The following is a 25918-nucleotide window of genomic DNA, read 5'->3' on the forward strand; positions in this document are numbered from 1 at the left end:
CCTTAGCATAGTGACCTTCCACAAAAATTAGTAACAATAATGGATGACTCTAATGTAATACCGAACACTTACCCTGTGGCTGGCATTGTACTTTATACCCAAAATTTGAACAACTCCAAACTAATCTTCCATGCCCATTTTACAGAGGAAATAGGTCTTTTTGCCTTTTGTCTCTATTCCTGGAACATGAAAAACATGCCATTTTAGGGCCTTTTCTCCTTGACTTTATCCCTCTCCCTCCACCTTCCCATTCAGTACTCAGAGCAAATAAATGCCATTTCTTCAAAGCTTGACTGACCACTAGATATAAAACAGCCTTCCTCCACGCATTCTATTTTATTTTGTTCAGGTTTGTGTTTTAGTAGCTCAGTCCTGTCCGACTCTGTGCAACCCTATGGACTGTAGCCTGCCAGGCTCCTATGTCCATGGGATTTCCCAGGCAAGAATACTGGAGTGGGTTGCCATTTCCTTCTCCAGGGGATCTTCCCCACCAAGGGATTGAACCCAGGTCTCCCGCATTGCAGGAAGATTCTTTACCATCTGAACCACCTGGGAAGTCCCCTATTTTGTTCACAGTACTTATCTTAAATTACCTTGCACATTTATCTGCCTCCACCACTAGACTTTCAACTGCAGGAGTGCGAATTTAACTGAATAAATATTTATAGAATCAGTAAGTGAGACAATATGCTTGGGCGGGCCAAAGGCAAACAATAGAACCTGAGGACGAGTCAGTATTTTTAGGCTCTGCCGAGTAAAAGCAACAGTTACTTTTGAAACTGAAAGTGTGATCCTGGGAAGTAAGAGACACCCTTCCACAGACTTGTGACTTAGAACCCTGTGCTCAATTTCGACTGGGATTCCTCTTCTGTGAAATGAGGAGGAGAGCCCTTTGGGTTCACTGCCACCCACTGTGACTCTACTCAGATAAACGTACCTCAAAAACCGCCGTTAGAAAGCTAGGGAGGAGGAAGAGTAGTCTCAGCAGCAGAGAAGGGAGTGGAAGGGACTGCGGGTTTAGGAGCAGAAGAGGGGGGACCTCTGTCAACCCTGGGGACCGAGGAGCAAGGGTGAGGAGGCAGCAAGTGGCGGACGCGCAGAGGAGCGCGCCGGGGTCTGGGGAAGCGAGAGCGAGCGCGGTCAGTCCTCTGGGACCGAGCAAGATAGGGCCTGGAGTGCTTGAGCGGTGAAGGGTGAAGGAGGGTTGGGGGGAAGGGTGACATCCTGTAACCCAGAGGCGCAAAGCGGCGATCAGAGGTCAGGACGGGGCGCGGCAGGAGTGGGCGAGTGTCAGGGAACCGGGCGAGGTCTCTCCTGCTGGGACTGGGCAGGACAGGGCGGGGCCCTGACAGGTGTGAGGTGCGGACCTGAGGGAAGTGGCGAACATTCGGGGGTCACCAAGGAGGGCCCCCGGAGGCGGAGAAAAACAAAGGCAGTACAGGGCGAGCGGGCGGAGAGGGACGAGGCGCGGAGGGCCGCAGGTCGCGCCGGGACGTCGTCGCCTCTCAGGGGTCGCCGCGGGAGCGCCGAGGGGCGGGGCTCGCGCCGAGGGGGCGGGGCCGGGGCCGGGGGCCGGGGTGCGCGGGCCGCGGGGGGCGGGCGCTGCGGCGGCGGGGCGCGGGCGCGGTTGCCCAGTGGCTGTCTCCTCACTTCCGGGAACGCCCGGGCGACAAGGCCGCCCCCTGCTCACCGCGCAGCCAGCCGGCCGGCCGGCCCGGGCGGCGAAGTGGGTGAGCGCTCAGTTACGAGCCGAGTCAGACCGAAGCTCCACTGTCCGCGCGGGCCCGGCCTCTCTCTGCAGCTATGGGGGCGTCTGCGCGGCTACTGCGCGCAGCGATCATGGGGGCGCCGGGCTCTGGCAAGGGCACCGTGTCCTCGCGCATCACCAAACACTTCGAGCTGAAGCACCTCTCCAGCGGGGACCTGCTCAGAGATAATATGCTTCGAGGCACAGGTTGGGAGCCCGGGAGGAAGGGGTGGCCGCGCGCTGTCACCGGGTGGGGCTCTGTGGGCGGAGGGGCCGGGGCGCGGGAAGCAGGTCCGGCGAATGCAGGGTCAGGGGTGCGGGCGCAGCCCTTCCCAATTGCCGTCCAGGGAGGAGTCCTCGCACTGCTGAGCGACTGCTCCCCGAAACCTCTGACCTCAGTGCATAGCTTCAGGGGGTTACTGAGGGAAGGCACTAGAAAGTTAGGACACGTTCGAAGTTCAAAGATGAAACCACATGGCTTTGAGAAGTTTGTCCAGCCCCGGTCTCAGCTGCTCCTAAGGGTCCACCGAGCTGTGCATGGCGTATTCTCCTCGTGCCTTTGCGCTTGCAGAACTGTTAGCTCTTTCTCTTTTTACTTTTTGTTTGTTAAACGCTATGGAACTTTCTGGTTCTGACCTTTCCCCCATAATCTGATGACCGAGTATTATTTATCCTCATTGCTGTCGCAGAATTGGCTTAGTTCTTTAGACGCGAAAGCTATTCTTGTGCCTTGTTATCTGAAAGATTGTTTTCTCATTCCAAATAAATTCTTATAACTCAGCACAAAATCTAGTCAACAAACTGTACAGTGGGTGGACTTTATCTTATGTAAATTCTATCTTAAGAAAGCTGTTTTCAAAAAGTCAACAGCAAGGTGAGTTTTTTTTTTCTCTCAAAAGCGTTGACCTTTGTTGTCCAAAACAAAGTCACTTTGACGCTCCTTTTAGAAAGTAGAACTAATCCCTTACACAAGTTAAAAAAGAATTGGAAACAATTTTGGATGGAAGTACATAATATTAAAAGGAAAGTCCTTTCATTCCCTACGTCAGTCTCATTCTTCAGAGGGGAGCAGTGTCATGTGTTTCCTTTTAGAAATCTGTGTTTATGTACAAGCATATGTATCTGTATCCTTTGTTTTATGCAATATATAATCCTACTAAAAATGTGTGCTGCACCAGTGTGTTTTCACCTTATATCTGGAATATCTTTCCATCTGAAAACACAGAAATCCATTTCATTATTTAATGTTTGTGTAGGTGTCTATTTGCTGGATCTGCTATGATTTATTTAACTAGTCCCCTACTGATGGGTTATGTAGGTTATTTTCAGGTGGGTTTCCCTTTGTTTTAAAATACTGACATTTAAATGAAAAGAAGAATCACCCCACTGTTTTTTGTTTCTTGGAGTTCTGTGGTTCATCACCTAATCTGGTGAATTACTAGTTTTATTTGTCTCTTCTAACATTGATCTTCAAAGAAAAATCATGAAGTATTTTGTAGTTAATTAAGCTTCAGAAGATTAAACTGTTTGGCTCACTTGCTAGGTGTTCTTGATGCTATGTATTGATGTCGTTAGGTAACAATATATAGTCCCTAGTACGGCAACCTGTTGGGGTAAGATTATCCAAACTGGAGAGGAGTAAATAATCTGAAAGTGAATCTGAAAAATAACTCAGTAGTGAGGCATAACTGCGTGGTTAGAGACCACCCTCAGTGGAGTTAAAGATGTGTTAACTTGTGAAAACAGAAAACTAAAAAAAATTAAATTTAAAGCAAATTAACTGAACTTTTAAAGTTATGAAACAAAACTTTTTGTTTATCTATAACATCCCTTGACAAGCCCATCATCCTCTTCCTGAGTCCACAATGTGAAAAGAGAGACTAGAGGGAGGCAGGAGAGGCTGTCTGGGAAAGATGTTCAGTCTGCCTCAGACACCTGCTCTTTCTGGAGTCTCTACAGGCAGTTCTTTAACAAAAAAATCAGAAGATGGAGTTGAGGGAGGTGTCATGAGATTGTTATTACAGATGGTCTGTAGTTCAGGTCTAAGAATACATTCTTAATAAATATTTGTGAACGGATTGGATATTTCACACGGGGTCAGCACCAAAGGAGAGGTGTAATCTTTTATTTAAAAAATAATATTTTTATGATGCTAAGAGAAGCGTATTTATTATAAAGTAAGAAAAACATGAGAGTATAAAGAAAATTAAAGTCCTTTATAATTCTGCCATCCAGACAACAACTACAATTAACTCTTTGGTGCTTTTTCTTTTATTCAGTTTTTTCTCTTTTTTTCTCTATTGTATTTGCATGTGTTTGAAAAATTGTTATAGTCTAAATGATTGCTTGGATACCTTCTTTTACACTTACTGTGATTATGTTCACACATCACTAAATAGTGTTTAAAATGATATTTAATTTCATCAAGATTGCACAATTATTAATTGAAATGTTTTCCTATTATTATACACTTATGTGGTTAACCATTCTTTGCTATAATTAATATTGTTATGATTATGCTGGTACATGAATATTTGGCAGTAACTCCACTTACTTCCTTCAAATAAATTCCATACTGTGGAATTTCTATAAATACTGTATCATCAAATAGTGCTAAGGAAGGATGGTGCCAATTTACCTTCCAACCACCATTTCACAATGATATTGTATTTATAATCCATGTCTGTATTTTATAGCTAAAGTTTAAAGTCATCCCAGCAGATGTGATAAAGACCCTGGAAATAAAAGGCAGCCTGTTGACAGAAGCAAACTTTGAGTAACTGTTGACCACCACTGAACCCTGGAGTCAGAAAACTTCAGTGTCTGCCTTTTTGTCATCAGTCCAGCCCTTTCTTTTAGAGATGAGGAAACAGAGTTCAGGAGAGGTTAAAGAACTTGCTCAATAATAAAAAGCAGTCACCGGGAGACAAGTCTGAACACCCAGGTCTCTTATATGCCAATTAAATTACTCTTTCCATTATGCAGTATTTCCCAAATTGAGATTCATGAGATAATTTTAGGTAGACAAAAAATTTTCTCTAAAATAAAAATAAAATTCAAATTAATAAAATGAATAAAATTTTTTAATTTCAACTTGTATTTGAAAAAATGATAACTAGCCCACCAACCCTTTAATTTCTTGAACAATATAGCATATTAAAAGAGTAATTTTTAAAAAACTCTCTTTTCCCATTATCTTTTAAAATTTATTTTTAATTGGAGGATAATTGTTTTATAATGTTGTGTTGGCTTCTTCCATACAACAATCTGAATCAGCCATAACGATACATACGTCCCTTTCCTCTTGAAACTCCCTCCCACCCCCCACTCCATCTCATCCCTCCAGACTGTCACACAGTACTGTGTTGAGCACCCCGTGGTTGTGGTTTAGTTGCTAAGTTGTGTTCGACTCTTGCAACCCCATGGACTGTAGCCTGCCAGGCTCCTGTGTCCATGGGATTCTCCAGGCAAGAATACTGGAGTGGGTTGCCATTTCCTTCTTGGGAAGTGGATCTTCCCAACCCAGGAATCGAACACGGGTCTCCTGCATTGCAGGCGGATTCTTTACCAACTGAGCTACAAGATCCTGTATTATATAAGCAAATTTCCACTGGCTGTTTTACGTATGGTAATGTATATGTTTCAACACTATCTCAATTTGTCCTACCATCTTCTTCCCGCTGTGTCCAAATTCTCTATGTTTGTGTCTCTGTTCCTGCCCTTCAAGTAGGTTCATCAGTACCATTTTTCTAGATTCCATATATATGTGTGTGTTAATGTATGATATTTGTTTTTCTCTTTCTGACTTACTTCATTCTGTATAACAGGCTCTAGGTTCATTCACCTCATTAGAACTGACTCAAATGTATTCCTTTTTATGGCTGAGTAATATTCCGTTGTATGTATGCCCCACATCTTCTTTATCCATTTATCTGTCAATGGACATGTAGGTTGCTTCCATGTCCTAGCCATTGTAAATAGTGCTGCAATGAACATTTGGGTACATCTGTCTTTTTGAATTATGGTGTTGTTAGGGTATATGCTCAGTAGTGGGATTCCTGGGTCATATGGCAGTTTTATTCCTAAAAAAACTGAATCATTTTAAAGAAATTACATAGTAAATGATAGATCTGCTATGGCAGAAATTGTACGGTTGCCATGTGATTGTCCAAAGTTTGAGAAACTGCACTGCAGCTTGTTGTTGTTGTGAAAGTCGCTCAGTCGTGTCTGACTCTTTGCGACCCCATGGACTGTAGTCCATGGAATTCTCCAGGCCAGAACACTGGAGTGGGTAGCCTTTCCCTTCTCCAGGGGATCTTAGCTTGGTGCTTCTCAAAAACATAATCCTGGACTAAATGAACCCCTTTTGAATCTCATTTGTTCTCATTTGTAAATTGGGGAAATTGAACTCACTAGGTAATCCTCAAAGCATTTGTCAGCTCCCAAGTTTCTGTATGTGAACTGTGGTGCTGGAGAAGACTCTTGAGAGTCCCTTGTACTGCAAGGAGATCCAACCAGTCCATTCTAAAGGAGATCAATCCTGGGTGTTCATTGGAAGGACTGAGGCTAAAGCTGAAACTCCAGTACTTTGGCCACCTCATGCGACGAGTTGACTCACTGGAAAAGACTCTGATGCTGGGAGGGACTTGGGACGGGAGGAGAAGGGGACGACAGAGAATGAGATGGCTGGATGGCATCACCGACTCGATGGACATGAGTTTGAGTGAACTCCAGGAGTTGGTGATGGACAGGGAGGCCTGGCGTGCTGTGATTCATGGGGTCGTAAAGAGTCGGACACGACTGAGCGACTGAACTGAACTGAACTGAACAAAACTTCTAGTTTGTACACCCAGACAGCATAGATGTGCCTCATCAGAATGGTATTGACAGTAGAGCAAATTATTTTTGTAATGACAAAATTTTTTATTTTGTAATAGGCAATACATTTACTTGGTTTTGAGCTCCGAAAAGTATAAAAGGACATTTAGTGAAAAGATTCTTCCAGAGCTATTTCATGCACATACAATCCATTGTTTATCTCTTCCTTTTTTTTTTTTAACACAAATCACAATAAACTGCACATGCAGTTTTCTACCTTTAACAATATTGCTTTCCATGAGAATTGCTCCATTTCTTTTTTTTTTTTTAACAAAGTAAGGTAGGCCTTTTTAAAATTCCATGGCTGGAATCCAGGATAATCCAGGCAGCTCATCTTCATCTGTCCATCCAGTCATTCGTCTATGGATTTATCAAGCTGGGTACTGGCAACAACAGAGACAAATATATTTCACTGGAGGTGCTCAAGTCAAAACATGGGCTGGCAGATGGCCATTAGTCTGCTTGGGCTGCCATATAGAATAGCACAGACCAGGTAGCTTAAACAATAGAAGTTTATTTTCTCATAGTTCTGGAAGCTTGAAGTTCAAAATCAAAGTGCCAGCAGGGTTGGTTTTCTGGTGTGGCCTCTCTTGCTGGCATACAAATGGCCTCCTTCTCACTGGATCCTCATGTGGGCTTTCCTCTGTTGTGTACATTCTTGATGTCTCTTCCTCTTCGTGTAAGGACACCAGTCATACTGGATTAAAGTCCCCCTTTATGACCTCATTTAGCCTTGATTACCTACTTAAAGACTCCATTTCTAATTACAGCCACATTGGGGGGTAGGGCTTCAACATACAGATTATAAGGGGCACAGTTCTGTTCATACCAACATGTGACCAGGTAATTTCAACAGTGTGATAAGTGCCCTAACAGAGATAAGTCTGTGACGTTAGGGAAGTCCAGAGCAGGAACTTTTGATTGCCTCAGAGGTTAAGGGACATCTTATCATGAAGGACCTTTTAAGATATATCTTGAAAGATGAGCAAGAACTTATCAGATAACAGAGAGGAGAAAAAGGCTTGTGCAAAGGCTCGGGGGACATAAAGTATGTGCACCTCCTTGTTGGGGTCATGGTTTGAGGGTTGTGTGGAAATGGTGGGGAGGTAAGTAGAGGAGAGAGATGAAACCAGACCTACTTGGGCCTTGAGTTGAGATTCTGTCCTGAAGCAGGGAGAAATGTAGACCTGGAATGGGAGTTTCTTCTCAGTGCTTCACTGAAGAGGGTTCAGCTTGAATGATGGTTGGAGGGAGGACAGCTGTCAAGGGATGGTTCGATATTTAGTATTATTCTTGTGAGGTATCCCATGCATGAAAGTATTATGATTTCTATGATGGTTAGAAGAATAAAATGAATACCAAAATGTGGACTATCCATACAGAATTCTATTATTTAGCCATAAAAAGAAGTACTGATACTTGCATGGATATTACCCATGGATATTACCCACCATCAGGCAGAAAAACGGTACCTTTAGGGTCACCACATGTGCCAACCCCTCACATCTTCCCACCCTGCCAGAGGTAACTGCTAGGTTGACTCAGAGTCTTTATTATTTGAGAAAGTCTTTTTTTCTAAACCCTTGATTGGGTGTAAAGCTATCATTTGATGCATTCCCTCTTGTTCTAGTTTTGTTTTGTTTCAACATGTTTTTAAAGTAGAGATGTATATACATTATAAAAAAGCTAAAAGCAGTTTTGTCAGAAACTAGATTAATTCTCTAGCTCCTTCTCTTGGCATATGTAAAAGAGAACTGTGTTTACAGGTTGGTCAGGCCCTCTTTTGTACTTCATAAATGCTCAAACATAAGTTGTTTCTAGATCATTCAGATATGAGGTATGGTTGGCTTGAGGAGTGTTATAAGAATGACCAGATGTTAAAAGGAGACATAGAATTAACAATTTTTTTTGTATAATACAAATATCATCTCTCAGATTAATGTTTCTGTGTTTTAGAATTTCTCATTATTATCCTTAAAAATCAAAAGCTGGTTTTAAACCTTCCTATTTTCCTATAACCTTCCTTTTCTATTTTTGTTTGTGTACAACTTTATAGAAAATTAGCTTGCTGTGAATGATTTACTTTTAAACTACCTTTTGGGTTTTGTAGGTGTGGAAGTTCACACATTTGTTAATTTTTGGAATTAAAAAAGAAATAGTCTTTTTAATGACTATTAGATACAGCATTAAATTATAGGCAATCAAGGGAATAAAAATTTACTGACTGTCCAAAGAATATGCTGGACAAGAGTTCTTGCATAATTTTAACAGGGGATGAAAACCTGAAATGTAATAAACAAACTGCTTACATTTTGATATAGAGAGTTGAATCATTTTTATTTTTCTCTTAAATGAAAGCATTATAGACTTCAGATTTCAAAATTATTGTAAGTGTTTAGTGATATAGAAAGTTGTTAGTGATAGTGAAAAAGATTGTTAGACTATGCATGGAACTATCTATTCACAAAACAAAGTGTCTGAAGTTTTAATGTTAACAGTTTTGATGATAATTATCTAAGTAGTGCTGAGTTATATAGGTTATATGAGTGGCTATTTTTTTTCTTGTTTTGCTTACTAGGTAGTTTTCATCTTTACTTTCTTTTTTTAAAAAAATCTTTTTAAAGATGGAATTCACATACCATAAAATTAACTTTTAATTTATGAATCAGTGTGGTTTTTTTAATTTATTTTTTTGTTGAGGGATAATTGCTTTACAGAATTTTGTTGTTTTCGGTCAAACCTCAACATGAATCAGCCACAGGTATACCTATATCCCCTCCCTTTGGGACCTCCCTCCCATCTCCCACCCCATCCCACCCCTCTAGGTTGACACAGAGCCCCTGTTTGAATTTCCTGAGCCACACAGCAAATTCCCATGATCAGTCTATTTTTCATATGGTAATTAAGTTTCCATGTTACTCTTTCCATACATCTCACCCTCTCCTCCCCTCTCCCCATGTCTGTAAGTCTTTCTCTATGTCTGATTCTCCATTGCTGCCCTGTAAGTAAGTTCTTCAGTACCATTCTTCTAGATTCCGTATATATGTGTTAAGAATACAATATTTATCTTTCTCTTTCTGACTCATCTCACTCTGTGTAATAGGCTCTAGGTTCATCCACCTCATCAGAACTGACTCAAATGCATTCCTTTTTATGGCTGAGTAATATTCCATTGTGTATATGTACCACAACTTTATCTTTTCATCTGTTGATGGATATCTAGGTTGCTTCCATGTTCTATTATAAATACTGCTGCAGTGAACAATGGGATACATGTGTCTTTTTCAGTTTTGGTTTCCTCAGGGTATATGCCTAGGAGTGGGTTGCTGGGTCATATGATGATTTTATTCCTAGTTTTTTAAGGACTCTCCATACCTTCTTCCATAGTGGCTCTATCAATTTACATTCCCACCAACAGTGCAAGAGCATTCCCTTTTCTCCACACCCTCTCCAGCATTTATTGTTTGTAGACTTTTTGATGATGGCCATTCTGACTGGTATGAGGTAATATCTCATTGTAGTTTTGATTTGTATTTCTCTGATAATGAGCGATGTTGAGCATCATGTGTTTGTTCAGTTCAGTTCAGTCGCTCAGTCATGTCCGACTCTCCGCAACTCCATGAATCACAGCACGCCAGGCCTCCCTGTCCAGCACCAATTCCTGGAGTTCACTCAAACTCATGCCCATTGAGTTGGTGATGCCATCCAGCCATCTCATTCTTGGTCGTCCCCTTCTCCTCCCGCCCCCAACCCCTCCCAGCATCAGAGTCTTTTCCAGTGAGTCAACTCGTCGCATGAGGTGGCCAAAGTATTGCAGTTTCAGCTTTAGCATCAGTCCTTCCAATGAACACCCAGGATCGATCTCCCTTAGAATGGACTGATTGGATCTCCTTGCAGTACAAGGGACTCTCAAGAGTCTTCTCCAACACCACAGTTCAAAAGCATCAATTTTTCGGCGATCAGCTTTCTTCACAGTCCAACTCTCACATCCATACATGACCACGGGAAAAACCATAGCCTTGACTAGACGGACCTTTTTTGGCAAAGTAATGTCTCTGCTTTTTAATATATTATCAAGGTTGGTCATAACTTTCCTTCCAAGGAGTAAGCGTCTTTTAATTTCATGGCTGCAATCAGCATCTGCAGTGATTTTGGAGCCCCAAAAAATAAAGTCTGACACTGTTTCCACTGTTTTTCCATCTATGTCCCATGAAGTAATGGGACCAGATGCCATGATCTTTGTTTTCTGAATGTTGAGCTTCAAGCCAACCTTTTCACTCTTCTCTTTCGCTTTCATCAAGAGGCTTTTGAGTTCCTCTTCACTTTCTGCCATAAGGGTAGTGTCATCTGCATATCTGAGGTTATTGATATTTCTCCCAGCAGTCTTGATTCCAGCTTGTGTTTCTTCCAGCCCAGCGTTCCTCATGATATACTCTGCATATAAGTTAAATAAGCAATGTGACAATATACAGCCTTGATGCACTCCTTTTCCTATTTGGAACCAGTCTGTTGTTCCATGTCCAGTTCTAACTGTTGCTTCCTGACCTGCATACAGGTTTCTCAAGAGGCAGGTCAGGTGGTCTGTTATTCCCATCTCTTTCAGAATTTTCCACAGTTTATTGTGATCCACACAGTCAATGAAGCTTTGGCATAGTCAATGAAGCAGAAATAGATGCTCTTCTGGAACCCTCTTGCTTTCTCCATGATCCAGCGGATGTTGGCCATTTGATCTCTGGTGCCTCTGCCTTTTCTAAAATCTGCTTGAACATCTGGGAGTTCACGGTTCACATATTGCTGAAGCCTGGCTTGGAGAATTTTGAGCATGACTTTACTAGTGTGTGAGATGAGTGCAATTGTGCGGTAGTTTGAGCATTCTTTGGCATTGCCTTTCTTTGGGATTGGAATGAAGACTGACCTTTTCCAGTCCTGTGGCCACTGCTGAGTTTTCCAGATTTGCTGGCATATTGAGTGCAGCACTTTCACAGCATCATCTTTCAAGATTTGAAATAGCTCAAGTGGAATTCCATCACCTCCACTAGCTTTGTTCGTAGTGATGCTTTCTAAGGCCCACTTGACTTCACATTCCAAGATGTCTGGCTCTAGATCAGTGATCACGTTATCGTGACTATCTTGGTCGTGAAGATCTTTTTTGTTAGCCACCTGTATTCTATGGAGTAATGTCTGTTTAAGTCTTCTTTCCGCTTTTTGATTGTATTGTTTGTTTTTCTGGCATTGAGTTGTATGAGCTGCTTGTAAATTTTGGAAATTAATCCTTCAGTTCAGTTCAGTTCAGTCGCTCAGTCGTGTCTGACTCTTTGCGACCCCATGAATCCCAGCACGCCAGGCCTCCCTGTCCATCACCAACTCCCAGAGTTCACTCAAACTCATGTCCATCGAGTCGGTGATGCTATCCAGCCATCTCATTCTCTGTCGTCCCTGTCTCTTCCCGCCCCCAATCACTCCAATTTGCTGTTATTTTCTCACATTCTTAGAGTTGTCTTTTGATGTTACTTATAGTTTCTTTTGCTTTGCAAAAGCTTTTAAGTTAATCAGGTCCCACTTGTTTACTTTTGTTTTTATTTCTGTTACTTTAGGAGGTGGGTTATAGAGGATCTTGCTTTGATTTATGTCATTGAGTGTTCTGCCTATGTTTTCCTCCAAGAGTTTTATTGTTTCTGGTCTTATATTTAGGTCTTTAATCCATTTTGAATTTATCTTTGTGTATGGTGCTAGGAAGTGTTCTAATTTCATTCTTTTACATGTAGTTGTCCAGTTTTCCCAGCACCATTTATTGAAGAGGCTGTCTTTGCCCAATTCTTGCCTCATTCTTGCCTCCTTTGTCAAAAATAAAGTACCCATAGGTGCATGGGTTTATTTCTGGGCTTTCTATCTTGTTCCATTGGTCTGTATTTCTGAATCAGTGTTTGTTTGTTTTTTTTTAATTACATTCAGAGTTGTGCAACCATCACCACAGTCAATTTTAAAACATTTTTTATCACCCCCTAAAAGACACCCTGTTCCCATTAGCAGTCACTTTCCATTTTCCCCCAATATTTCCAGCCCTGGACAAACACTGATATTTCTTCTGTCTCTCTAAACTTGCCTACTCTGAACATTTCATGTAAATGGAGTGATGTAAGATATGGTCTTTTGTGTCTGGCTTCTTCCACTTAGCATGTTTTAAAAATTCATACACTAACATGTATCAGTACTTCTTTTTATGGCTAAATCATAGAATTTTATATGGATATTCCACATTTTATTTACCCACTTGTCACTTGATGAACATTTGGGTTGTTTCCAATTTTTGGCTGTTGTGAATAATGTTGCTATGGACATTCATATATAAGTTTTTCTGTGAGCTAATGTTTTTATTTCTTTTGAGAAAATATATCTTAGAGTTGAATTGCTGCGTCATATGGTAACTCTGTTTAAACTCTTGAAAAACTGCCAGACTGTCTTCTAAATTGCCTACATCAGTGTTAGGGACTCAGCCCTGGAGAACTGTGATTTTCCTCATCACTCTTGGTGAGTTTGAGCTTTATGTCCCCCAGTGCGGTGGTCAAAAGCCTGACAACAGAGATGTTGCACACCAGCAATATATGAGGGTTTCAATAACTCAGAAGCCCCCCTCCAAAAAAATAAAGAAAAAGGAAAAAGAATGTTAAGATCTTTAAAAACAGAAGTGTTAGCGAAAAATCAAGACTAATTTAAAAATGTAAATGTCCAACAGTATATACTAACATGATAGAGTGTGTTTTTATCAAATATAGATATATTTTCCAAAAATGACTGAATGACTATATAAAATCACTGAAAAGTACCTACAAAATGATGGTTAAGTGAACAAACACAAAATTGTAAGTTCACAGATTATTACAGTGGCATTACAGATTCTGTATGGGTGTAAATAATTTGCTAACAGATGATGAGAAAATTAAAATACCATTGCATAAGAATAACATAATTGTAGGTAATATTTTAAAGTGTTCATAAATGCTTTTCAGTGTATTTTATTTATAAAAATGTAACAATCACAGTGTTGATCTGGTCAAAAACTGAATTGTGACAACAGCATCTACTTTAGAGAATTAGAAAAATGTCTACACAAGATCTCAGGTACTTAAACTGAGCCACTTAAAAATAATGACTATTTCAATTTCTTATTTAAAAAGAAAATATTTTTAGTGTATATATTTTTCTGATAGAAAATTTAGAAAAATACAGAAAAGTACAAATATGTTAAATCACATAATTCTATCACAGAGATGACTACTGCTAACATATTGCTTGGAGAAGGAAATGGTAACCCACTCCAGTATTCTTGCCTGGAGAATCCCATGGACGGAGAAGCCTGGTAGGCTACAGTCCACGGGGTCGCAAAGAGTCGGACACGACTGAGCGACAGAATGGAATGAATGGAATGGAACATATTGCTTTATATCTTTTCATTATTTTTAAATTTATCTATTTTTATATAATGGAAATTTTGAAATAGGCATTGATTATTTTACAATCTTTATTTTTATCACAAAAATTGATGACACACATTTTCAAATGAGTGTGTCATCCAGGGGGCTTCTTTAGGCAGCCAGTTTCCTAGAGGCTTAGAACGGGATTGAATAAATGTACTTGCTGACTTGCCTTTTTTTCCTGCCTCTAATGTAGAAATTGGTGTTTTAGCCAAGACTTTCATTGACCAAGGGAAGCTCATCCCAGACGACGTCATGACTCGGTTGGTCCTTCATGAGCTGAAAAATCTCACCCAATATAGCTGGCTGTTGGATGGTAGGTGGAGTACTGAGAATATTTCAGCTGCCCAAAAGGATGCACGCAGACTGGAGAGTGAGCATTTCATGTGCTTTAGAAACAGATGGCGGGCAGAAGGACTGTGTGCTGCCGCTCCTGACCCTGGGGACTTGGGGGCCAGTCTTCTTCTCTGTCCTGCTGCTTTTTTTAAATGCAAAGAGGGAAGTGCACTGCAGTGTTTCTAAGCTCCTTCAGATGTGACTTTTGTTCCTTCTCCCCTTTTTGAGAATATTTAGGATGAGGGAGGATCACAGAAGGAAGAAGGAAGGACGGAGGGTAACTTACAGTAACATGTAAACTTTCCCCAGCCAGAGGTGCTGTGGGATCCTTGAGGATAGGTTGAGTTTTAGTTTTTAGAGGGAGGTGTCTATTACAAGGAATTTGCTCACACAATTATGAAGCAGACAAGTCTCAAGATATTCAAAGTGGGTTAGGAAGCTGGGGACCCAGGAGAGCTGGTAGTGTGATGGTGTAGTTAGAGTCGGAAGGCTGGTGAAACCTAGGAAGACCCGATGTTTGAGTTTGAGTCCAAAGGCAGGAAAAAGCCATATCCCACTCCAAGGCAGTCAGGTAGGAAGAATTCCCCCTTATCTTCTGGAGAGGGCCAGCCCTTTGTTCTACCCAAGCCCTCAGTGGATTAGATGGGGCCCAGCTTTACTCAGTCAACTGATTTAAATGTTAACCGCCCCCCCACCCCCACACAAAGACACCCTCACAGACATATCCAGAATATTGCTTGACCAAATATTTGAGCAACCTGTGGTCTGGAGGTAACATATAAAATGTTAACTATCAGGGTTGCCCTACAAGTGTCATCAGCCTTCCTGGTATTACTGCATTTGTTCAAGTTGCTCAACATTAATTTTCTTCCTTCTCCCCTCTCTCCCCTTGGCCCTTTCTTTCTTTGTTCATTTTTAACTTAATTTGTAAAGGCTTTCCAAGGACACTTCCGCAGGTAGAAGCCCTGGATAGAGCCTATCAGATAGACACAGTGATTAACCTGAACGTGCCTTTTGAGGTCATCAAGCAGCGCCTAACTGCTCGCTGGATCCATCCAGGCAGCGGCCGTGTCTATAACATCGAGTTCAACCCTCCCAAAACCATGGTGAGTTGTTGGGATAGAACTGACTCGGCCTTCTGCGTAGCCAGCTGTCTCCAGATGACAGATATCTCTGTCATCTGGAGATAGCTGCCCTCAAAGATTACACTGATACTCCTGGATGACCAGAACTCCAGGGGGCATGTTCTCAGATTACTTGTGTAGTCTGCTGGTTTAGTCCAGTCAACTTGGTAGTAAAGACATCCCCAGAGGCAACAGGGATTTGTTGTTCCTTCAAAAGCATGTGTTGATTTTTTACTCTGCCAGGTGGTGTGTTAAGAATTGGGGCAGTAGGGATTAATGACACCTTGGGTTATTTAGGGCTTATAGTTCAGATTCTCAATCTGTAGCTGAATCCTTTTCATATATGTATAATATCACGGGCTTCCCTGGTGGTTCAAATGGTAAAGAATCTGCCTGCAATGCAGGAGACCCGGGTTTGATCCCTGCGTCAGGAAGATCCCCTGGAGAAGGGAATGGCTACCCACTCCAGTATTCTTGCCTGGAGAATTCCATGGACAGAGGAGCCTGGAAGGCTACAGTTGCAAAGAGCTGGACATGACTGACTAACACTTTCACTTTTTTCATAATATAATACATATAATATACATGTAATATATAATACAAAATTATTTAGAGGCTCCTTAAAGACCCTTTTGCTGTAAAGAGAAGGTGATTGCCACCATGGAAATGTTCCTGGGGTCTCATGGCTCTGTGTTGCAATGACCTGGGTTTGAATTTGATTCCACTTATTTAAAAAGCACATTTTTGTGTTTGGTGCTTACATAGATGTCTGTTTATGAATCAGTTAACTACCTATACAAATATCCTTCAAAACTATGATACTTGATGCCAGCCCTTCTAACTCTCATTTAGGGAATTGATGATCTGACTGGGGAGCCTCTTGTTCAGCGTGAGGATGATAGACCAGAGACAGTTGTCAAGAGACTGAAAGCTTACGAAGCCCAAACAGAGCCCGTCCTGGAGTACTACCGGTGAGTTGGTCGCTTTTCAGAACTTCTCTTATATGATGAATCACTAAATCATTTTCTGATCTTTCATGCTTTCCAGCCAAAATGCTAAAATACCAGATGATCCAACCCGAATTAGTTTAAATAATAAAAGGAAATTTATTTGTGTAACAAACCCAGAAGGTAGTTTGGGCTTCAGCTGCCCCCATGTTTGATCAGAATTTTGCTCATCTCTGGTTTGTATTGGCTCTGTGCTTATACTTCCTGCATAGTTGCTGACGGTTGTTAGGGGCAGGCACAGCATCCTCTTTATGAAAGGGTGAGGGGTCACCTTTTCCCCAGTGAACAGAAGTGCTAGAGTTAACCAGCTTGAGCAGCTATCGTGGTCAGAGAATGCCTTGCATTTTAGGCCTAGGTTACTGTGCATTTCTGAGCAGTCATTGGGATGGGAGAGATTATACTGATTGGTCCACACCCAGAGCAGGCAGTGGGTCAGTCTCACTCAAACTCTGCTGTCTGGTGGAGGGAGGGCTGGCGTGAATGCCAGGAAGGCAGACCTAACGGTGCCCACTCCCTGTGACCATAGAGTACACTACAGCACAAAAGCCTCTCAAAGGGCAACTAATCCTCAGATCATTTATTTGGCAAACAGTGTTTAAAAGTGTTCATTTTTACATAGTTTTGTTAACTCCTCAGGGAATTCATCAGATCAGATCAGATCAGTCGCTCAGTTGTGTCCGACTCTCCGTGACCCCATGAAATCCCACCACAAATACAGGAACTCTAGTGAATTAATGTTTGGCTCGGGCCGAGAAACAGTTCTGTTTCTTTATTCCGCCTCATCCTCCTCTAACAGAGGGTGGATTACATTCACTTTCCTTTATGTACTCACTTACTGAATAATGACTCAGCATTAAGACAGGACAGTGCTGTGCTTAGAGCACTGACTCTGGAGCCAGAGTGCCTAAGTTCAAATCCCAGCTCACCGTTTATTAACTTGGCCTTAACTTCTTGCTTAACCTGTTTTTTTCCATGCAAAATGGGATTGAGACTGGAGGGTTGAAAGGTGGAGTTAACATGTGTAATTCTTAGAATTGTGTCTGACACACATTAAGCGCTATATGATTATTAGCTATTACTGTTGTTATTGTAATTGGGTAACTATGCAGTGAATTCTGAAGTAGCAGTCTCCAAATTATTTTAAGACTTATTTCTGGAGGATGAAATTACAAGGAAGCTGGCAGTTCACTTTCTTCACTAACTGTTAGTATAATTTTGTGATTATAAAATGAGCCTGGCTCCTGAAGATTACCAGCTGTGTGGCCCTGGGCAAGGTGTTTGAACATCTGTGCCATGAATTCTTCATTTGCAAAATCAGAGCAATTATTATATAGTAGCTTCTTTATAGGGTTGTTAAGGGAATTAAATGAGATAATCCATACAAAGACTTAAAACAGTCCTGGCACTGTTGAATCACTCAGTATTGATGAATGTTGTTTACCCTGTGGACACTATGCTAGGCCAGTGATCCACACAGATAATTAGACCCAATCTTTGCCAAGCCCCAAAGAAACTCACCTTTCTTTGTGAGGCAAAGTGCTGGGTAAACAGTATTTATCATACAGTGTGATAGATGCTTATATCAATCAGGAACCCAAACTCACACAAGCTTTAGCAAAAGGGAAATTTATTGGTCATGTAACTGAAGAGTCCAAAGGTAGATGGTTTGGGTCCAGGTGTTCAAACAGAGTCATCAGGCCTCTGTCTCTCTTAGCTTTGTTTTCCTGTGTTGGCATCAGTCTCAGGTGGGCTCTACCTGTGTGAGCCGCTCAACATTCCAGCTCACCTCCTTCCAGTTCATCTATCCCAGAAAAAGAGAGTCTCTTTGCCCTCAGAAGTCATGGAGTTGGCACTAACTAGCTCTGATCATGTCCATCCTTGAAGCTGCGAGGTGGGGACTGTTCCATCTGAGTCTTGTGGACTGAATTTAGTGAAAAGGTTGTTTCCCAAAAGGGGGTTGTTATTCATTCAGAAGTAACCAGAAGAAGGCAGAGCACATTGTTGCTGAGCTGGGAACAACACTGAGGCTATTAACGGAAGTCATGACTGAATGCAGTGGAAGTACAGTGGCTATAAGCATTCGTTCTGTAAAATGTGGGAGGGGAAGTTGGGCAAGGCTGTAGAGATGAAGTGTATGTCCTTGGTCCCTATCTCAGGAGATACCCTAGTCTTTCTGAGCTTCTGGCTTTTGCTACCTCTTGCCGTTAATTGAAACTTTTCCCTCTAAGCTCCTGTACATAGAACTAGGACTGGACTTAACCAACAGTTTAAAGTGGTATTTGCAATAACCTTAGTGAGAATCAGCATTGTTATTTTAAAATACTGACAGTTACATTGTTGCTTTTAAAACTCTTCTCAGCTGTGGGACATTTGATAGTATGACTAGGTCTCTGTTTACAAGCAACATGAGGCTCTTTTTAGAGACCAATAGCTTAAGCCAGTTCCATTTTATTACATAGAAATGAAGGTGACAATGTTTGTCCAAGGTTCAGCCTTTAGGACTGTATAGTTGTTCCCTTGGAAGCAACCTGTTAACTCACTTGTGACATAGGCTTGATTTTAAGGTGGCTTTTCAAGAGGCTTAAAACAGTTAAGAAGCTTGTTCTATTGAAAACTTTATAAGATGCTTGTGAACTTAGAAGCAGGAGGGCTTTAGCAGATGTTTCTTAACCCAGAAAACAGTAGGAATTATTTAAGTTAGTCTTTAACTGTGGCAAATCTTATGAGGAATGCATAAAGGAATGTTTTTGTTCCCAGTGAAACATCTTAAAATCTAGTGAAAAACTTGCAGAGGTATGACTGATCCTGTTTTTAGATAGTGATAAACCAGAGTTCTTCATTTGCTCTTCTGCAGCCTTAAAGCCAGTGTGTATATGAGTAGTTGGAGGAGGAGGATAAACAATTGGAATGCCAAAATCTCTGGCAGGAATTTTTCTGTTTTGAAAAACAACCCCTGGATTTTGATCCATTTCACCATTGAACCTCAAGGAAACTAGTGAATACAGACTTTGATTGCTGGCCTGGTAAAAAGACAGACAAATCTGCCTGGGAAGAAATGGAGAAACCCAGTAGGAAACATGATAAAAACCACATTCTAGAATTCCCCTTTCCTTTAAAACAGAAGGAGAGCACAGAGGAAAAAAAAAACCTAGGTGAAAGAAGGAAGGATCATCAAGTAATAGGGAGCTGTCTTGCAAGGAGGTAAGCAGACAAAAGAAAGCCAAGGGTGTTCTAGTGTCTGACAGGACCTGTGTTTTGAAGCCCACTACCATTTTGGTGATTCAGGTTATTGCTTTACATCCCTAACACAGTTTCATCAGTAAAATAATGAAACTTGAGCTTTAAATAGGATTGAATTATTATATGTAAAGCACTCAGCATGTGCTCAGAAAATGATAAATGCATCTTAAGTGACCATTTCTGTTAGCCAGAGGGCACAACTGAAACCAAAATCTAGGTTTTCCAACACCCAGCCAAGTGCCTTTCATTCTTTTTTTTTTTTGAGGAATCTCCATACTGTTCTTCATAGTGGCTGTATTAGTTTGCATTCCCACCAACAGTGTAAGAGGGTTCCCTTTTCTCCAAACCCTCTCCAGCATTTATTGCATGTAGACTTTTGGATAGCAGCCATTCTGACTGGTGTGAAATGGTATCTCATTGTGGTTTTGATTTGCATTTCTCTGATTATGAGGGATGTTGAGCATTTTTTCATGTGTTTGTTATCCATCTGTATGTCTTCTTTGGTGAAATGTCTGTTTAGTTCTTTGGCCCATTTTTTGACTGAGTCGTTTATTTTTCTGGAATTGAGCTGCAGGAGCTGCTTGTATATTTTGGAGATTAATCCTTTATCAGTTGCTTCATTTGCTATTATTTTCTCCCATTCTGAAGGCTGTCTTTTCACCTTGCTTATAGTTTCCTTTGCTGTGCAGAAGCTTTTGATTTTAAATAGGTCCCATTTGTTTATTTTTGCTTTTATTTCCAATATTCTTGGAGGTGGGTCTTGGAGGATCCTGCTGTGATTTATGTCAGAGAGTGTTTTGCCTACGTTCTCCTCTAGGAGTTTTATAGAATCTGGTCTTACATTTAGCTCTCTAATCCAGGGGAATTAACCTGCCAGACTTCAGGCTCTACTACAAAGCCACAGTCATCAAGACAGTATGGTACTGGCATAAAGACAGAAATATAGATCAATGGAACAAAATAGAAAGCCCAGAGATAAATCCACACACCTACGGACACCTTATCTTTGACAAAGGAGGCAAGAATATAAAATGGAGAAAAGACAGTCTGTTTAACAAGTGGTGCTGGGAAAACTGGTCAGCCACTTGTAAAAGAATGAAACTAGAACACTTCCTAACACCATCCACCTTTCATTCTTGATCACACAGATCTGTACTTACTGAGACCATTAAATCCACACTATTGTCTTCAAAAAAAAAGAAAGAAATTACTTATTTATTTTTGGCTATGCCAAGTGGCATGTGGAATCTTAGTTCTCTATTCAGGGATTGAACCCGAATTGGGAAGTCCTCAACCTATCCATTTTTTTTAAAATTTTTATGATAAAAGCCATTTTGACAGGTGTGAGTTGATCTGATTTTGGTTTTGATTTGTATTTCCCTGATGATTAGTGATGGTGAACATCTTTTCATGTGTCTGTTTGCCATCTGTATGTCTTTGGAAAAAGACATGTTAAGGTCCTCTGCCCATTTTAAAATCAGGTTGTTTATTTTTTGATGTTGGGTTTTGTATGTTTTGGATATTAACCTCTCATCAGATATATTATTTGCAAATATCTTCTCCCATTCAGTAGGCTGCCTTTTCATTTGTTGAGGTTCCTTGGCTGTATGAAGTCTTTTTAGTTTGATGTAGTCCCATTTGTTTATTTTTGCTTTTGTTTCCCTTGCCTGAGGAGACAGATCATATATATATACACACACACACACACAATATATATATATCATATATATATATGTATATACAATGTATATACATGTTGTATATATATTGTTAAGGCTGATTTCAAAGAGTGTACTGCCTGTGTTTCATTCTAGCAGTTTTATGACTTCAGATCTCACATCTAGGTCTTTAATCCTTCTTGATTTTCTTTATATTGTGTGAGAAAGTAATCTAGTTTTATTCTTTTGTGTAGCTGTCCAGTTTTTCCAACATCATTTATTGAAGAGACTGCCTTTTCTCCCTTGTATATTCTTGCCGCCTTTGTCATAGATTAACCTGACCATACTGCAGGTTATTTCTGGGCTGCCTGTTCAGTTCCATGGATCTGTGTATCTGGTTTTGTGCTAGTGCCATTACTATTTTGGTTACTGTAGCTATGTAGTATAGTCTGAAGTCAGGGAGCATGATGTCTCCAGCTCTGTTGTTTCTCAAGATTGTTTTGGTTATCCGGGGTCTTTTGTGTGTCCAGATTTTAGAATTTTTGTTCTAGTGCCATGAAAAATGCCATTGGGCGCTTCCCTGGTGGTCCAGTGGTTAGGAATCCGCTTTGCAATGCAAGGGATACTGGTTTGATCCCTGGTCCAGGAAGATCCCACACGACACGGGGCAACTGAACTCACCTGCCACAACTAATGAGCCTGTGAGCTGCAACTGCTGAGTCCATGTGCCTTAGAGCCTGTGCTCTGCAGCAGGAGGACCACTGCAGTGAGGAGCCCTTGCATCACGAGGAGCCCTCGCTTGCTGCACCTGGAGAAAGCCCGCATAGCAATGAAGACCCAACACAGGCAAAAATAAACAAACATTAAAAAAAAAATGCTGTTGGTATTTTGTTAGGAATTGCATTGAATCCGTAGGTTGTCTTGCATAGTAAGATCATTTTAACAATACTAATTGTTCCAATCCATGAGCAGGATATATCTTTCCATTTTTTAATGTCTTTTTCAGTTTCTTTCATCAGTGCCTTATAGTTTTCCAAGTATAGGTTCTTTAACCCGCTTGATTAGATTTATTCCTGTTTTATTTTTTTAAATGCAGTTGTAAGTGGGATTGTTTTAATTTCTCTGATAGTTTGTTATTAGTGTATAAAAATGCAACAGATTTCTATAATTTTGTATCCTGCAGCTTTACTAAATTCATTTATTAGTTCTAATAGTTTTATTGGTGGTATCTTGCTTTAGGCTTTTCTATATACAGTATCATGTCATCTCTGCTGAAGTGACAGTTTCAGTTCTTCCTTTCCTATTTGGACTGCCCCCCCACACCCCCTTTTGATTGCTATGGCTGCTGCTGCTAAGTCGCTTCAGTCATGTCCAACTCTGTGCGACCCCATGAACTGCAGCCTACCAGGCTCCTCTGTCCATAGGATTTTCCAGGCAAAAGTACTGGAGTCGGGTGCCATTGCCTTCTCCGATTGCTATGGCTAGGAATTCCAAAACAAATATGGTGAGAATAGACATCTTTGTCTTGTTTCTGATCTTAGAGGAAATGCCTTCAGCTTTTCACTATTATATTGACTCTAGGTTTGTCATATATGACTTTTATTACACTGAGGTATGTTACCTCTATATCCACTTTGTTGAGTTTTATCAAAAATGGATGTCAAATTTTGTCAAGAGCTATTCTGTATCTGTTGAGATATGATCTTTATTCAATTTGTTAATGTGGTGTATCACATTGATATGAATGTATTGAACCATCCTTGGGACAAATGCCACTTGATCATGGTATATGATCCTTAACTGTTGAATTTGGTTTGTTAATATTTTGCTGAGAATTTTTGCATCTATGTTCATTCGTGATACTGGCCTGTGATCTTTTTTTATTGTCAGACCTGTCTTGTTTGTTTTTTATCCTTAGGAAAAAAGGGGTGTTGGAAACATTCTCTGGAACAGAAACCAACAAGATCTGGCCACACGTATATGCTTTCCTACAAACAAAACTTCCACAAAGAAACCAGGAAACATCAGTTACTCCATGAGGAAAACTTCATGTAACTAGGAAGATGAGCAGAAGCTCCTTGTCTTGTGCATTTACAAGTTCCTTGTCCTAAGACTCTGGCCTGTATAAATTCTTTGAAAATTATGTTAGTTTCATTTCTGCTGATTTTATCCTGGAAATTAAGGATGTGCCAAATGAGTCAGTTATGAAGATTCATCTTCTGAAATGTTTAGTGTGTTTTATCTAGTTACCTTCTAACTAGATAAAATTAGAATTAGCACAATTACAAAACATTATAAATGTCTATACTTTTGAAAATTATTGAGTGTAATTGAAAGGGCAACTGGTAATCTAAGTTTTGTTCAGAAAAGAAGTGGTTGGTAAAGTTTCCTTATTTTTCTGGAGAAGTAAAAAAAGAAAAAACTTCCATATCACTTGGGGAAAGTATCTTATCAGAGGCTTTTGTGGATAGTAATGTGAAGAGAGACCTCTGCACTGTGATACACACAAACTGTGGGACACCATCTGTGGAATTCCTTGGGGGTGGGGGGAAAGCAAGTTTATAATGACAGAATTTATAGATTAGTTGCAGGATGCAAATTCACTGCTGCCTTTTATTGACCTCAGATTGCCAGATATTTCTCCAGCAAAATGGGTTTATTCGGAATCAGCAGATAATTGCAATTTGGAGTCTCAACCATCGTGAGCCAGGTGCAGGTCCTCCCCACAGCATGGGAATGACAATACTTTTATAGAGGGAAAAACGAAGTTGGGAAGGTTGTAGTAAACAAATCCATGGCTTTTCGTTGGCTCAGTCTTTGCCAGAAGTCTTGTCTTCCTTTTGGGCTATGCTGTCTTCACAAGGCATGAGAGCTCCCCCTTGTGGTCTCCTGACTATTGAGGTTTCTGGGGTTTTTTTACACTTTACATTAGCAACCTTTCGATAACCGTATATCCTGTATTTTGTTGTTTTTAAACACACTTTCACTTTACTCCAGATTTTCAGTTTGCTATAAAAATGTATCAGTTAGCACATAGCGAAATGTATTTTCCTATCACTTATTTTCTTTTGAAAATCCGTGTACTGAGGGACATGACTTGTTAGAAACTGACATCGTAAATTCTTGTAAAAGCACCAAAGTTGAATTTTCAGCAGAATATGTAATTAAATTCTCATGTTTTCAGAAGTTACTCAGGTTGAAAAATGTACACTTTAGGACCTACTTGCCAGTTTCTTTTTTGATCCCAATGTATGATCTGCCTTGATGAGTAGCAAATTAAAAGAAGGAAGGAAGGAAGGCAGGGAAGGAGGGAGGAAGGAAAGGAGACTCATGGCATTAGGTTAAGTAAGCATACTTTGTCATTAGGAAATAGATCAGGTTTGCCTGGGGGAAACTCCCTTGACATAAATAACAATCATAATTAGTAAGCAGGTGTAGGAATTAAAAGGATTTACACAACATATTAAAAAGAACCAGGAAACTCATTGATTTTGCTTAGAAGAGTTCTTTATTCCTAATCAAAGAAGTTAATGCCTGCTCATGTTCACTGCTATCCTTCCTTAATGGGGAAGAACTCTACCAGTGAATGTAATCTGCGCAGCCATTTTAAAATGAAAATGATTTGATTCCTTAGAGGGGCAACAGGATGCATGCTTATGTACAGTGGTAGCTTGGTAGGAGGAGTGGGGCAATATGAGAGGTGAAGGAGAAATCTGACAATATCTTCAATTCTCTTACTTGGTGCTAGATTAAATGAAACAAGTCATTGTATAAGCTGTTATTAACTGCCTTTGAAAATTTGGCCCATTTTATTCCAGGCACTGAAAATGCAAATGCTAGCAAGTGATTCTTACGTATCTTGTGGGGAAAAAAAGCTGACTTTTCTTTGATTTTTAAAAGTTCAGTATTGATCTTTCAAAAATGTACCGAGGCTTTTAAAAAGGATTATGGGAAACATTCACGTAACTGCCTTATTTCAATGTTAGTATGTACATTCTAAAAATGTTGGGTACTAATTATCCAGTGTATCAATGAATTAGCATTAAATGAAAATTCAGAACTGTGAATATTACTTGGTCTTTGGTAACTCACAGGACCCACTGTAACTCACTTTCCCTTTATTGCCCTCATGTCTCATTGGCTTCTGAGTTAGTCTCTGCTTTCTAATAATTGTCTTAGAACACTTTTACATATATAGGTTGGTTTCATTTTACCCTTTATTTCCTGCTGCAGTATTGCAGCCATATTGGCCTTCTTGACATTGCCAAGAGATGTGGGAATCAAAAAGAGGGATAGAAGAACATGGCTATGAAAATCAAGACCTGTCCTTCCTGTGATCATTTCCTCTCCACTCCCAAAACTAAAGTTTTGCATACATCCATGACTTTGGGAAACACCTGTGCAATTACAAAAAGAACTTGTTTTCTGCTGTAATACTTATCATTATGATCTGTGT

General features: G+C 40.5%; 1 protein-coding gene across 2 annotated transcripts; it reads left to right on the plus strand.

Annotated features, from left to right (window-relative positions):
* Positions 1 to 1336: 1336 nt before the first annotated feature.
* On the plus strand, positions 1337 to 25529 carry AK3 (adenylate kinase 3). Of its 2 annotated transcripts, none has more exons than XM_088837909.1 (5): positions 1337 to 1359; positions 14294 to 14413; positions 15367 to 15539; positions 16410 to 16528; positions 23381 to 25529. In XM_088837909.1, exons 2-5 carry the CDS (start codon positions 14353 to 14355, stop codon positions 23499 to 23501), a joined length of 474 nt encoding a protein of 157 aa, XP_088694035.1. In that variant the 5' UTR covers positions 1337 to 1359; positions 14294 to 14352; the 3' UTR covers positions 23502 to 25529. The 2 variants fall into 2 exon arrangements, with proteins under 2 accessions (XP_088694035.1, XP_055284257.1); XM_055428282.2 differs by lacking the exon at positions 1337 to 1359 and adding an exon at positions 1657 to 1954.
* The last annotated feature ends 389 nt before the right edge of the window (positions 25530 to 25918 follow it).

Source organism: Moschus berezovskii, chromosome 7, assembly GCF_049115385.1.
Source record: "Moschus berezovskii isolate FMDL1 chromosome 7, NW_MosBer_1.0, whole genome shotgun sequence".
Taxonomy (NCBI): Eukaryota; Metazoa; Chordata; class Mammalia; order Artiodactyla; family Moschidae; genus Moschus; species Moschus berezovskii.

What these genes read in the sequence shown, in the direction of transcription:
- AK3 (XM_055428282.2), top strand. Translation starts at nt 1,804, where the DNA reads ATGGGGGCGTCTGCGCGGCTACTGCGCGCAGCGATCATGGGGGCGCCG. An exon ending in ATATAGCTGGCTGTTGGATG is followed by an intron (nt 14,414 to 15,366) that starts GTAGGTGGAGTA and finishes TAATTTGTAAAG; the next exon opens with GCTTTCCAAGGACACTTCCG. An exon ending in CCCGTCCTGGAGTACTACCG is followed by an intron (nt 16,529 to 23,380) that starts GTGAGTTGGTCG and finishes TTTTATCCTTAG; the next exon opens with GAAAAAAGGGGTGTTGGAAA.